Source organism: Egretta garzetta, unplaced genomic scaffold (genome assembly GCF_000687185.1).
Source record: "Egretta garzetta isolate BGI_Z169 unplaced genomic scaffold, ASM68718v1 scaffold401, whole genome shotgun sequence".
In the NCBI taxonomy this organism is placed as follows: domain Eukaryota; kingdom Metazoa; phylum Chordata; class Aves; order Pelecaniformes; family Ardeidae; genus Egretta; species Egretta garzetta.
The window spans coordinates 1,019,967-1,034,200 of NW_009258651.1; the positions used below are offsets into that span (position 1 = coordinate 1,019,967).

At 38.5% G+C, this 14,234-nt stretch overlaps 1 protein-coding gene across 3 annotated transcripts in view; it reads left to right on the forward strand.

Moving 5' to 3' along the window:
- The first annotated feature begins 4,281 nt into the window (after positions 1–4,281).
- Positions 4,282–14,234, forward strand: part of MPHOSPH8 (M-phase phosphoprotein 8) — a 17,764-nt gene continuing 7,811 nt past the window's right edge. The window contains exons 1-8 of one of the 3 annotated variants that reach the window (XM_035903767.1): positions 4,282–4,491; positions 5,368–6,213; positions 9,176–9,278; positions 10,410–10,658; positions 11,067–11,192; positions 11,279–11,367; positions 12,547–12,687; positions 13,463–13,549. In XM_035903767.1, coding sequence (XP_035759660.1) covers positions 4,297–4,491; positions 5,368–6,213; positions 9,176–9,278; positions 10,410–10,658; positions 11,067–11,192; positions 11,279–11,367; positions 12,547–12,687; positions 13,463–13,549 — 1,836 coding nt within the window. In that variant the 5' untranslated portion in view covers positions 4,282–4,296. The remainder of the gene's footprint in view (positions 4,492–5,367; positions 6,214–9,175; positions 9,279–10,409; positions 10,659–11,066; positions 11,193–11,278; positions 11,368–12,546; positions 12,688–13,462; positions 13,550–14,234) is intronic. The other 2 variants (XM_035903768.1, XM_035903769.1) reach the window with 2 other exon arrangements.

Here is a 14,234-nt window from a genome sequence, read left to right on the forward strand (position 1 = left end):
GCAGACTTCCCGGCACGGTTCTTTTATGCTGGGGCGGGAACCGTGCAGAAATAGTAGCTCCGTTATAACTGCATTTTAGCAAGCACGCTGTGCGTCATTTTGCGTGGAAGCTTTTTGTATCTTACGGCTTAGACTAAAGAGACTGAATCTGGAGTATCTTCCCTAAGTTTTTTTCTTTTTGTCTGCCTTGTTAAACTGCTCTTTGCTCTTATGGCTGAACTGCTGTAGGGTTTTGATGTAAAGTGTTTGCAGAAATGGGCAGGATTGAATATAATGGGGAACTTGGAGGTGGTTTCAAGGTATGTTTAGTGAGACTGTGCTTATTGCTGTATAAAATGTGTGAAGACCTCTTAAAATGAGAGACTTCTTCCAATTAAAACAACTAGCTGTAGTGCTCTTTGCTTTGTTTAGACAGAAATACCGTACCTTCTTTTCTTTCTTTGAAAGCAGCCTAGACTGGTTGAAGTTTTAAAATTTCCTAACCCTCTTAATTAACACAGCTTTTTTTTTTTTTTTTTTTTAGTGGTTTTGTGTCTGAAAATTGTTTATTTTAATTTTTGGGTTTTATTTTAGGCTTCAGGCAGGTATGTGATGGTATAGAATTTTGCCTGTTTAGTGTAAAACATCAGGGGTTTGAAACCCTTAGGTTGGAGAACCTTCAGGTCAAGAATTTCTTAGATATTTGTGATGCTATCATGATTATGTTGTGTCTTGTCTGAAATATCTTGATGGCTTAAGAATGTTACGCTTTTGAGGTAATACAGTATTTATACCTTTGCCTGTATGAAGCATTGGTCAAAATAAGAAGTCAGGCTTGAAAACAAGAGGGCTTACTTTTTTCTGCATGCCCCCAGACACTCCCCATCCCCTGGATGGAACCTAAAATCTGTATACTGGCAAGCGGGGGGAAGGGGGAGGGAGGGGAGTCATACCATTCCATCCATTTCTAAAGAGTACCGGAATACATCAAGTACCATCTCTTAAAAACGTCATTGGTATGTGCTGGTAAAAAGGTGTGTTAGGCCCCCTCTTTCTGTCTTCCTCCAAGCAGCCCATTCAGCAGCGGGTTCCGAGCTGTGTGCACTTGAGGCTGCCAGGCTGGCAGCGTTACTGTATGCGTGCGCCTTACCCCGTACGTGGTGGTTGTAGCTTTGTAGCATGGGGTCCAGCTGCATCAGGTCACCTTTCCATTGCTCTTCAATAGGAGCCATGCTCCTGTGCTTCAGAGATACAGGGCAAGACAGAGACTCGCACCCAGTCCTAACTTCCAAAATGGCTGGAAAAAGCTGTGTGTTACACTGAGTGGAGTATATCTTATGTAGTCTGCTTTAGACTAGTGATTCCCAGCTTCCAGATTCCCAAGTCTGATAGAAAGACCAAGCAGATACACCAAGTCGGCCCCTGTTCAGGACATCATAAGGCCAGTCATTGCTTTTCTGTGTCACTGTGGCAGAGGTGGGAGAGCTGGAGAGCACCACACAGAGAAGCTCTTCTTGTTCAAAGCCCTGATGTTGCTGCCTGGAGCTGGTAGTAGTAGCAGCATGAGAGTCGGCTCTCCTGGGGCGGGATTGGGCTGGGGAGTTAGATCTGCTGATAAATGAAACATTAACATGTCCTACTTAAGAAAACAGTCAATAAAAGTTTGGAAATGTTTCCTCTCAGTAGATCGAGAAAGCCTTTCATACTGCACTGCAATTGTACTAAAACAACAGGCTTCAGTGCAAATGGTGACATTGTCCTGTGGAAATGGGTGACCTTAACTCTGGTCTTCAATGACATGGTGATACCCCTTTCCATAGGAGCTTGTTCTAGCCCATCACCAGTTCTTATGGAAGCTACAGCAGTATAAAAATGCTTGGAATTGTTCTATTATTTGTAAGAGATACAGAGGAGAGAAATAACAGTGTTGAGTAAAATAATGTTGACAGGTGAGTGTAAGGCTGTGTATATATCTTTAGTATGATGATCAATATCCTGTCTTCACTTAAGCTGCATTTTTGTATTACTCTCCATGTACTGGATGTAGAGTCATTCAGCAGCCAAATAGTCTTACATTTGCATTAGAATTTATTTTATCTAGCTTTCTCAACTAATGAAAAAATGACTTCTAACTCATTTTGTACCTGAGTTACAAGGGTCTAACAGTAACTCTGCAGATAACTGAAGTCGTGCATCTGAAATGGCATAACCCTGTACCACCAGACAGGTGAAAAGCCAGCTGGCTCGGAAGCAGATTTGTGGGAAAGGAGCTGGGAGTCCCCACAGTCAAGTTGAACATGAGTCAGCAGTTCTTGCAGCAAAGGCGGCCAACAGCATCCAAGAGTGTAGCCAGCAGATCGAGGGAGATGCTTCTTCCTCTCTTCTCAGCCCTGCTGAGGTGCACCTGGAGTACTGTGTCAGGTCTGAGCTCCCCAGGACAGAAGAGACGTCGACATACTGGAGTGAAGGGTTATGGAAACAGTTCAGGGAGCTGGAGAACAGGAGGTTGAAAGAGCTGGGATTGCTATGCCATAAGAAGAGAAGAATCAGGGGTGATCATAGTGGTGTCTGTTATCTACTTAATGGGAGGATGTAGAGAAGAGAGTCCGACCCTTCTCAGAGCTGCACCGTGAAAGGATGAGAGGGACAATGGATACAAGCTGGAACACAGAGAAATCTGAATAGATACCCTTGACTGGGCAGCTTTATGAGCGCCCTCATCTAGTTGGTCCTGCTTTGAGCAGGGCATTTTACTTGTTAGTCCTGGAGATCCCTTATAACCTAAATTATCCTGTGACTGTAATAAGAAACATACTATTCATTTATTTCATGAGTAACCCCATTGGAAGAAAGAGCGACAGGTGAACATGATTTTGAAAACTAATTCCTAAATCAAGCGTGTATGGTTAAGCTAAATTGTAAGAGGAGTAGTATTACATTAATGTATCTGAATATAGGCTATTTATTTATGTGTCTGTTAGGCAAACTACAGAAGATTGTAAGTAGACTTGATTGCTAAAGTTTAATGGCACATACGCTTGGTGAAAGGTTAATGGTATTCGGGCAGAAATGCAAATTTATGGATATAAATATATTTAATAGTAAGTGTTAAATGGCAGTTCTTTTGAAGCTTTCCTTTTCCAGGCTTGGTTAGCAGTGTAGGACCTTTCAGAGCATTATCAATCTATTCTTGAAAGAAAGAGATAGTAGTAATTTGCCTCTCCAGGGGTATTTTCCCTAATATATTTGCTGATACTTTTTTAAAAAATAAGTCCAGGAATGGCTATGTTGGCTCGTATTCATTAGCTTTTTTTATATGGACAATGGATTTTCTTAATTTTGGTGCTAGCTTTTGTCATACAATCTGTTTAAAGAGACTGCAGGTTTAATCAATAAAAGTGACCGCATTGATTTCATAGCACGTCTCTGCTTTTCATATAAGCTTGGTGCAGGAGGCCCTGAGTTGCCACTTGTATCAGCAACATGCTGAATCCAAGCTAATACGCCTTGCCTCTTGTAAAAGGAGTCCATCTTGAGAAACATAAGGATTCAGACTACTTAATTTATTTAGGAGAAAGGTAAGACATAATTTGCTGGAAAGCTTATTTATGATTATCTATTAACGGTAAAAAACTTTCTGATTAGTGAAAAAACAAGATAGAGACTAAAAGGTGCCATTTATTCCTACGGTGAAGTTAAATACTGTTGAAAGAATTGGTCTAGGGCTTTCGTATGTAATCTTTTACCAAAATCTTTGTAACTAACTCCACTGAGACGCACACACTCAGATTTTTGTCTAGGTTTAACTTGATCTCATTGGTGGTGGTTTTTTTTTCCTAATTGTGTTGGTATTTCAGTTTATCAAAAGCGGCATTGAGTACAAATTAACATGTTATAAATTCCATTATAAAACTAGGTGGATAGTGTTAATGCATTACATATCTTAAGGTTTTATATAAACTTCTTCAGCAAAGAGAAGCAATTCAAGCTTGAAATTTTTATAGAAGAAATATTAAAACTTTTTAAAGAAATTTGTTTCATAACTGTCAGAAAATCTACTTCAGTAAAATGACTGGGAATTTATGATTTGTACGTCGTAGCTGTGGTTCTGAAAAAGATCTAGATATTATAAATATTTTGGATAAAACCACTCCAACCATTTTTACAACCTACTTAGTCCAGTGTGTGATGCAGATGGAAATAATTCTGGGAATTCTTATGTCAACATTGGGTTGAACTCCCGTGATACTAATTTCTGTATACATAAAGCAATACATCCACTGAGACCCCCAAGAATTGAGTAGGTGATGCAATACTATGCTGTATTGTGTTAAGTGTTGGGTTTCTTTCTTGCAGGGTAAAATTCTCTACAAAGTACGGTGGAAAGGATATACCTCCGATGATGATACCTGGGAACCAGAGGTTCATTTGGAAGACTGCAAAGAAGTGCTGCTTGAATTCAGAAAAAAGATTGTGGACAATAAGCCTAAGCCTGTTAAAAAAGACATACAGGTGTGTTTCACGTTCCAGGATTTTACACTGAAGGCGCATTCCCTATCTAGGCTCTGCTAATGGCGTTAGGGAAAAGGGAAGACATTTATATAGAATTAAGATGACTTAAATAATCTCTTTGATCTAAAAGTGTTTTGTTTCATGTGAAACTGAATATTGTTGCTGATCTCGAGTTAGGGATTTTTTTGTTAATTGACAAGTTTGCTTGTAGGTTCTAAATCCATCTAAACGTTATCTCAGTTTTTAACAGGACTAGATAAATGCTGTATGGTCATTTTAGTTTGTTTCTGACATCTCCCCTTTCACTACCCACATGTCAGTGAAGCTGGGCACTGTTCAGTTCACCCTCCTGCTTTGTGTAGTGGATTGGTGAATTTTTGCATGTTAACCATTAAATTTGGTAAGATAGGAATACAGAAAAATTAACTGCTTTTTCTTTTCTTTTTTAATGGCTCAGTTAGTTTGAAAATTAAGCGTAAGAATCTTCTTTGAAAACTGGTGCCATACTTCTGGGAAACCTATAGGTAAATGTTACAAAATCAGGTTAATTGTTTTTCATGGAAAATAGTTCAGATTTAGTTCTGTTCTGGAAGTTGGATGTCTGATTGGTTATTGGTTATTGGTTTACTTGATTTGTTTATGTATTCATTCTCATCCAAGCAGTTAGTAATGTAATTTAGGTAAGTGAGCTAGAATTTTATTTACAAATTTTACTATTTGGCAATGAGGAATGATGTTTGCAGTGGTAAAAAGACTAAAGTGTTTAAAAATTTACTTTTCCCAAGCACTGCTACTGCCATTTTTGTATAGTTTACACCAAAGTGATAGAGTTTAATGGGGAAAGAAATACTTTCTTTTTTTTTCCCTACCTTTTAGAAACTATCTCTAAATGATGATGTATTTGAAGCAGAATCTGACAGTGACTGGCAAAGTGAAACAAAAGATGATGTTTCACCAAAGAAGAAAAAGAAGAAGTCAAAAGATGGAGAGGACAGAAGTCCAGATGATCTGAAGAAGAAAAAGTCGAAGTCTGCAAAACTGAAAGAAAAACGCAGAACAGAATTTGAAAATTCCTCAGATACTTTGGTTTCAGATTCAAAACCAAAAAAAAGGACTTCAGAAACCAAGGAGGATTCAAAGGACCCGAAGAAACAAAGGAAAGAAGATACTAAAGAAATCAAGAAAAAGAAGGGAGACATTAAAGAGTTAAAAATAAAATCTAAAGAAGAAAATAGAAAATCACGGAAGGAGAAGCATGGAGATGTTCAGTTTGACTCAGAATCAAGTACTCTAGATGATGTATTTTCTCAAGGAACTGATAATGAAAATTCAGACTTAAATTCTGAAAGTAAAGATGAGAAGCAAAAGGTACTAAGTGGAGAAGAGAGGTTGGAACAAGAAATTGCTGAAAAAGATTCCATTGCTGATAGGTATCTTGATGGGTCAGGAAGTAATGAAGATGATAGTATTGATAATAAGGTTAAAAGAAAGAAGAAAAAAATTCAGAAAGCTGAAGATTATAGAGAGGAAGGTAGAAAAGTGGAAACTCAAGATACCTATTTAGAGAAGAAAAGCATGCACAAAAAGCAAAAAGGTCAAGAAAAAGTAAAAATGGCACCTGGAGAGTTAGAGAAAGTGTCACCTGCTCCTTCACCAGTGCAGAAGGGTTTGAAATTGAGCGCTGATGAAAGAGGGCCCAAATCCACGGATTCACCTGGGGAGGTAAGCAATGTTAGGGCATTGGGGTGGGGGCTGGGGATTAAATCAAACATCTTTGAGGTATGGGTATCTCTATAGTACGGGTATCTATCTGGCAGAGAGAAAAATACAAATTGGAAAGTTAATGAGCTGGATGAAGCTAAAGAAGGGGCCACAGCACAATGTATAGGAGAGACTGAAAAATTTCTGGATTCTGAAAACTATAAAGGAGGGAAAATTCAGGAGAGAAGAGTGTCTTTAAGTGTGAAAGTAGGAATTTTTCCAGTTTGTACTTAGAATGAAATTTAATGTTCTACCAAAGCATGCTGTCATTTTTAGCTTTATTTCCCCCACCTTCAACAGTTGCCTCAGTTTGACGTTTTTCTACTTGTGTAGTAAGACGTTCAGTCTTGAGCAACTGTCCATCCATCACTGCACTATGAAGTGCACTTTTGAGCTAAAACAGACACTTCATCTCCCTCAAAAGCCAGACACTCTGCTTTATCTTAACGTGGGTTAGCACCTACCTGAGAATTGGAATGCTGAAATCACTTCTAAACCCAAGTCTCCCATCCCAGATAATCGTGCAGCTGGCTTGTCTTGTTAGAATTCCTGGGGTGCCTACAGAAAATGCTTGGTTTCATGATGTGTTTTCGTGTTAATTACAAATGCTGTACCTGTTCTAAGAAATGAGCTAAGCAAATACTGGAATATTGGTTTTTCCTTATTTAATACAGTAGTGTTTTAAGAAAAGCAGGATGGTAAAGGTAAAAGAAAAAAAATAATGGAAAAAACCCCCAACATTTCTGGAATGTTTCTGAGGATATTTCTTTCAGCTGCTTCAGACTGTTCAATACAGTTTGCAGTTCATAAAACTTTGGCTGCTCAGAGAAACCCCTTTCTGATTTCTAAGAGGATTGCGGCCAAAACACCTTGATACTTACTGGTTTATATCCCACTTATGAGGCCATAATTCCATGGCAGCAAGTTTCTCCTGTAGGTTCAGCTGTGGTCCTCTGCTTAAGATTGTTTATGTATGGAGGGTAGGCCACCTTGAACATAAGGAAGTTGATTTTGGGGCAGAGAATTACATGGCATAATTGCAGAGTAGAGCTACACAAAATAGTGTTTTTGCAGGAGCTTAGTGGTTAAAACTCTTGTAAACAAGGTTAAGTAATTACTACGAGGCATAGCCCAGTTTCAAAAAGTAATTTAATTAACTGAAATGGTATGGCACTTTATTACTCAAGTATTTTCTCGTCATTCGAGGCTATAGCATTCATATGAGAGAGATATTGGTGATGATAATCAGATAAATCTTTGGAATTCTGTTTTATTTAGCAGTAGTATACAAATCCTGTAACCCCAAACATGAAGAAATCAACAGCAGATTAAAGTTGGTTGCTTATGGCTCTTCAGCCAGCACTCTCAGTCAGTTTTCTGTATGCCTTTCTCATGGTCGTGCGCCATGGAAGGTCATGCTCCATGGCAGGTCATGGTCCAAGGTGCCAAGGAAGCAAGGAAGGCATTCTGCTTTTTCTTTTTTTAGTCTAGGAGGCTTAAACAATGTTTTCTGTAACTGGTTAGTTATTCTCCAGAGCAGCTGTGGACTTACTGTATGGGTGGGTTCAGTGGAAAGTTCTGGAGATTTTTTGGCTTCACTAAATTGTTGGCCCAAGCAGATTATTCTTTTCAAATAAAATCATTGCGTATGTTTCAGCTACCTGTCTTTCCTTATGTAGCTCTGATTACAGAACACTGTCGTGTCAATTTATGATACAGTATTCTCTGTTGGAAGTCAGTTCACATGCCTGAACCATTGTTTCCATTCGATTTGTGTCCAAAAATAAATATGCAGCGTACACTGTGCATCTGATCAGTATTGGAAATCTGGAATAGGATTCAGGATTACTGTTTTTTAACAGCCCTTCTGTGTGGCAGATATCTGGTAATCCCTTTAGTAAGTTACAGGTCTTCTAAATACTGGGCATCTGCCAGGATTAACAGCTCTCTGTGCTACTAGTTAATCATGTCAGTGATCAAAAGCGGGGTGGGAGGGAGGGGGTGAGAAAGACAATTACATGTCTCAGCTCTGCTAACACGATACACCAAATTCATCTATTTTCAATTGAAATTTTTCCTATGTCAAAGAAATGATAGATTTGGTCTGTAGTTCTTGTGGGGACTTCTTTTGGGGCAGTTTTTCAGAAGGCCAGTGCTATTCCATGTGCCAGGCTAGGGTCAGGTGCTGATACAAAGCCATGCTAAGGAGCCTTGTCCCACCTACTCTGCAGTTTGGAATTTGCTGGCTGAATGGAGGAGGAGAAAGGCAACCTTCTGTGGAGGTAGCTGAATTCTATTTGGCAAACTGATTACATATCTACATCTACCATAAATTTCTTCTGTGATACTAGATACTGCTAAGCTCAGTCTTCTGTGTGGATAGTGGGTTTGGGTGGATTTTGCTGAGTGTCTGTTTTTTCCCAAATGACTGTTGCCATAAGTTCTGTATGTGTAAATTGGAAAACTTGGAACCTTTTGTAAACAAATGCCAAGTTTTCTCAGGGATCAAGTCAGTGCTATCATAACTGCTGCACGGTACTACAAAGGTGTTAAATACCTTGAAATAATTACATTCTATTCAGGTTCAGTATTTGGAACAAATGAAAAGTTCATAATTTTGAGTTTCCTTCAAAATGCTGGTTTTGGCATATCTGCACCTCATGCTGTAAAGCACCTTGCATGGCTGAGATGCAGTAAAAATCTGAATTGAAGTTGTTTTATTTTGGAAATAACACCTCTTCTCTTACGGAAGAAGTCTTCACAGACTTAACTCCTGACTCACATGTTTAATTCTCTTCTTAGGAATGTCTGTTACGTACAGGTTTCAGTAGTATTAATTTTAAATATGTTTTATCGTTGGAGTGGTGAAAGGAGTTAATTTTCCATTTTTTCTATACCAGTTTAATTTGATCTTTATTCTCAGTGTCAGGAGAAAGAAGTAAAGAAAACTGAAACAAAAGAAAAATCTCAAAAAAAAGAGTCTGAAAAAGAAGAAAAGAGCAGAAAAGAACAAAAGGGCCTAAAAAGTAAGTACTAACTGCTTAGAAGAGATAAGGCAAAGACCCTTCAGGACATTCTCCTTTTACTTCTACAAGAGCAGATATTGTATAGTTTTGTAACACGTACTAGAAACAAGAATTTCTGCTCTTATTTTAGGAAGCAAAAGTCTGCTGTGTAATGGCTTTGTTAATATATGCTTCATGAGAATGCTGTATGTACTTTCATGCACAAAGCATGGAAGTGTGTGGAAATCTCTCAACTTTGTGGACAAGTCAAGATTTTTGCCCTTTTTCATTGAATATTGTCAACTGTGCTTCTGTGGCATGTAACTATAACTTTTTAGAGGGATTCTTCCAACTATTGGCTATTTCCAGGAGTGTTCTGATGATACAATGAATACGCATTTGGTATTTTTAGAAAAGCTAGTAGAGGTTCGCAGCAGACAAACATCTTGCCTCTTACTTTAGCCACAGTAATGGGTTATATACAACCCTTAAAATATCACCGGCACTGGATGATTTAATACATGAAGAAAAATGTCTAGGTTGTATTTCTATTCTTAATAGCATAATGGAGTATTAATGTTACCACTCTTGATCTCAGTAAAATTCTGGATTATTTTATTCAGGATAAATTCCCTCACTACTCTGAGGATGAATTGAGGAAAACTAGGTAATTCTACCTCTGATAATCATGAATGGATATAGGAGGAGCTATGATGCTTCAAATAGCTGTTGCTAGAGAAACATCTTTTGCTGAAAGTAGCATAGATGCTTACAATGCTTAAGAAAAGTAGTAACAACGATTAATTATTGTTCCTTAGACAGCACATGTCCTTCGTCTGTTCATCACAGATACTGAACCATATTTTCAAAGTAGTAATTCATGCATAATTCTAAACTACATTTCTTAAAAAGAAGATGGTACCATGTTGAAAGCAGTCAGAACTCAGACTTGCCAGGGTAGCTGGAGGTGAACCAGCTCTTCCCAATTTTTGGCTTTTGCTGTTAAGCTTGCTCCTATGCTTCAGCAATGATTAACTTACAGAAAGGGAACGGACCTTTTCTAAATGGACTCTGGTCACTCACTTAAACTTTGTATGTAATAGTCTTTAGTGGCTCAAGTAGTCACTCTTGGTAACTGTCTTAATATTCTAGGCTTTAAGGACATCAAAAGTGCATTTGACTTGTTTAATGTAGCTTCAGAAGAAAAAAGTGAATATTCTGAGAATAACTGCAAAAGAGAAGAATCTTCGCTAGAATATAAATTCATAGAAGAATTAAAATCAAAAGACAGCAAGGTGTACAAGGAAAGGAGGAACGTAAGAGATGAAACAGACACATGGACTTACATTGCTGCAGAAGGTGATCGAGAAGTAGTGGATGTGTGTCAAATGGCGAACTCTGGTGAGCAGTAGAAACGAATGCAGGGGAAAGTTGAGCACTGGCAGTTCCCCAGGAGGCTGAAATGATGTTTTCTTTTGAAACTCACTGATAACTTTTCAGTGTGTTTCCAGTGTGTTTCTGCTATTACAGTGTAATGGAGTGTTCACCATCTCTTATCGCTTCAGCCTAATTTATTACAACAAGGAAACAGTTTGTTTCAAGTAAAAGCATTTCATGTCCGTTTGTAACATAGCCTTCATTGTTCGGAACCATTCCACGCTGACTTCCAGAGTCTATTTGAATGAAAAGTGGTAGTATGTTAGGCTGCTGATCATTGAAGCAATGGCAAGCAATGAATGGTTTGGGAATTCATGAGTTACTTATTACTTACTTTACGTTTTTTCTTCCATAAAATGAAATACATGATAGATGGCAAGCAACAAGTCTTGAGTTTGGGTATGGACATGCAGTTAGAATGGCTGACACTGGAAGACTTTCAGAACCATCTTGATGGAGAAGATGAGAATCATGTGTCAACAGAACCGATATCAAGTAGTGAGTAGTTGCTGGGAGGAAGGGATGTTTCTTAGCTGGCATTTCAAAGTGAAATATCCTATAACCACAATGAATTTATTTTCTAGCTCTCCTGAGGGATGCTGTTAAAAGTGGAGATTACATGACAGTAAAGATGGCACTTTCTTCAAATGAGGAATATAATCTGGATCAAGAGGTAATTTTTCTGCAGTAGAGCTGTTGCAGGGTGTGTGGGGGGTGGGGGGAGTATGAATGTGGCTTGTTGGGAAAGTTTTCCAACTAGTTTTCCTACTCTTGCTAGTAGCAGATTTCTGTCTCGCCTTGGAAAAAAAGCACAAGGTGAGAAAGGGAGTATAGAATTTGAGGCTTTGATATTACCCATTTCTTCCGAAGAAAAAATGAAGTTTGATAGAAGTATAGTTTGATAGAAGTATCCCCGTAGCTGGATTTGCAGCAGATTTGCCCACTGGATTTAACTAAATATTAGATTTAAACTTTATGTGGTATAAGGAATGATAATACCCATCACAGGTCAAGTGGCTAAACTATGTTAAACATCTATACGTGGAGGGGAAAAAAAAATTTGAATTTTCTGTTTGACAGACTGGAACTGCTTCACTCTGTGAATAATTAGTTTTCTGCCAGTTCTTCATCACCTGCGTTCTTACTGTTTTTTCTTTCAAGGATCTATTTTCCTGTTAAATAGTACTATAATTCCATTTTTGAAGATTAAAACCTCTGATACCAGTATTTTCACTGGTGATCTTGTGTAGTTATATTGTGTAGCATTTCAAGAACTATACATTATGCTAAGACTTCTGTAGCATAGTAGAAAAGATGCCAGGTGAACTACTGAGGCAAGCGTCTGGTTTTGAATTGTAGTGTCTGGTGGAAAATGCAAGAATGAATGAAGAGACTGGCTGCTCGCAGAAGTCTCTTCATACTTGCACTTCGATATAGCAGCATTGTGGTAGCAGTTGACTTGAGCCATCATGTTTTTCCTCCAGTGGCTGCTGATTTCTTTTTCTACTGTTTTGCTGTCTCCCCCACCCTCAAATACCTTGCTGCCTTTCTTACATGGCTCATTCTGTTTTTCCTCCTTCTTGTTCTGGTCCTTGGAATGTTGCGGGTTTTGCAGATTATGGAGCTCAGAGTGCCTGTGGACAAGAGAAGTGGGAGGTGATAGTTTGTTGGTATCTGGCAGTCATGTATGTGTGAATTCTTCTGCCGGAGAGGGGGATCTTTGTGAAACCTGTTGACGCACTTGCAATTTTTATCTCGTGGCTTTGATTTATCTTCAATTTTTTTTGTTCTTTTTTGGTTTGGTTGGTTGGTTGGTTTTGGGTTTTTTTAATGGCAATGATTCTTGTTGCAGGACTCAACTGGAATGACCCTAGTAATGCTTGCTGCTGCTGGTGGGCACGATGACCTCCTCCGGGTCCTAATCAGGAAAGGAGCTAAAGTTAATGGTAGACAGAAAAATGGAACAACTGCATTGATACAGGCAGCTGAAAAGGTTGGCTTGGTTATTGTCGTATTCGTGGTTCTTGGCTCTTTTACTTAAGTTTAAAAGTGGTACACAATTTCTTTTTCCCCTGGACGATTCCTGAAAGGTAGTTAGCAGGATATAGCAGGGTGACCATAACTGTGATTACTGTAGTGTAAATAAATTCTGATCATCATAAACCCTACCCTGAGTAGAGAATAGCATAGGGCTACGTCGAGGGAAAGTGGAGGCAAAGGATATCTCTGAGTTTCTGTCATGGGGGCTGAAATTCTTGTGTTAGCATTGCTTGTTACGATCTTTGGCTACACAGGATCCAAACTTGGGAGACTTTGAGAGCAAATCTGATTAAGCAGGGTTTACTATTTGGGAGTTGGGAGATGGAGATGGTGGCAAGCTCTTCTCAAACTAAGACCAAGTAGACTACTAAGTTAGAGGATGTTTCATGGGTGTGCTCTTTTGTTCAAGATGTTTCAGATATTTTCCCATGTACAGTAGATACAAGGCCAGAAGAGAGCTTGAGAGCAGTTTGGTGATTAATGCAAGCATACTGTTTTCTTCCTGTTAACTACTGCAAGATTTAGAAAACAGAATTGTAAATACTCATGGCTGTCTACTTGCCTGAGTCTAAATTGCTCTCTATTAGCCATGGGAGAGAACAATGTTTATTGTGTCATGCCTCATGCTTTGGATTTTACTGATGGGTTTTAAATAAATGTCGCTTTATATTCTGAAAGAAAACCAGAATATTTTCTACTTACTCATCTTGTGGTTTTGTTTTTTTCAGAATTTTCTAACAACAGTAGCTATTCTTCTGGAAGCTGGGGCATATGTGAACATGCAGCAGAGCAGTGGTGAAACTGCTTTAATGAAGGTAAATTCAGTGTTTTTCCTGACACAGTTTAATAGTAAATACTTTCGGCAAACTAATAAAACACAAAAGCATATTTGTAGAGTTGATTTAGGGCACATGTACTATATTTGAAATGCAAATACCATTCTTAGTTATTGAGGCAGTGTTTTAATCTATTTTTCTAATGTAGTGTTATATCTAAAGAATAAATGCAAATGCCATCAGCATACAGTGCTAAATGCGGCTCATTGTCCTCTTCCCTTGTTTGGCTCAAAGAAATGCAGATGTGGCCTTAATTTGTTTGTCAGCAGGCAGAGAAAAATTCTGGAAAGGAGAATCTTTCACTTTGGTGTTGCTATGTTTGACTTTTGTTGTTTCATCACAGGCCAGAAATAAAATAACTGGCTTGCAGTCTCCTTCCCTAGCCTGTTCTGCACCTTCACTCCCTTCTGTCACAAAGGATTTTTTTGTTTTTAATTTTGTTGTAATGGGAAAATTCTAAGACTCTTAAAGCAGTCTGTGCTCCGCTTAAATACTTTTTTTGTTTGTATCAAATCATTTCACCAAAGTTCCCCTTCCTGATAAACTTGCTGTATTTATGTAGGCTGTTTAAGGCAGTTGGTTTGCAGAAGAGGTGATAAAAGCTTTTCTGCCTGAGACAGTGTGGCATTGTTCCTTTTCTATCCTCTGCAAGGCTTAACAAGTG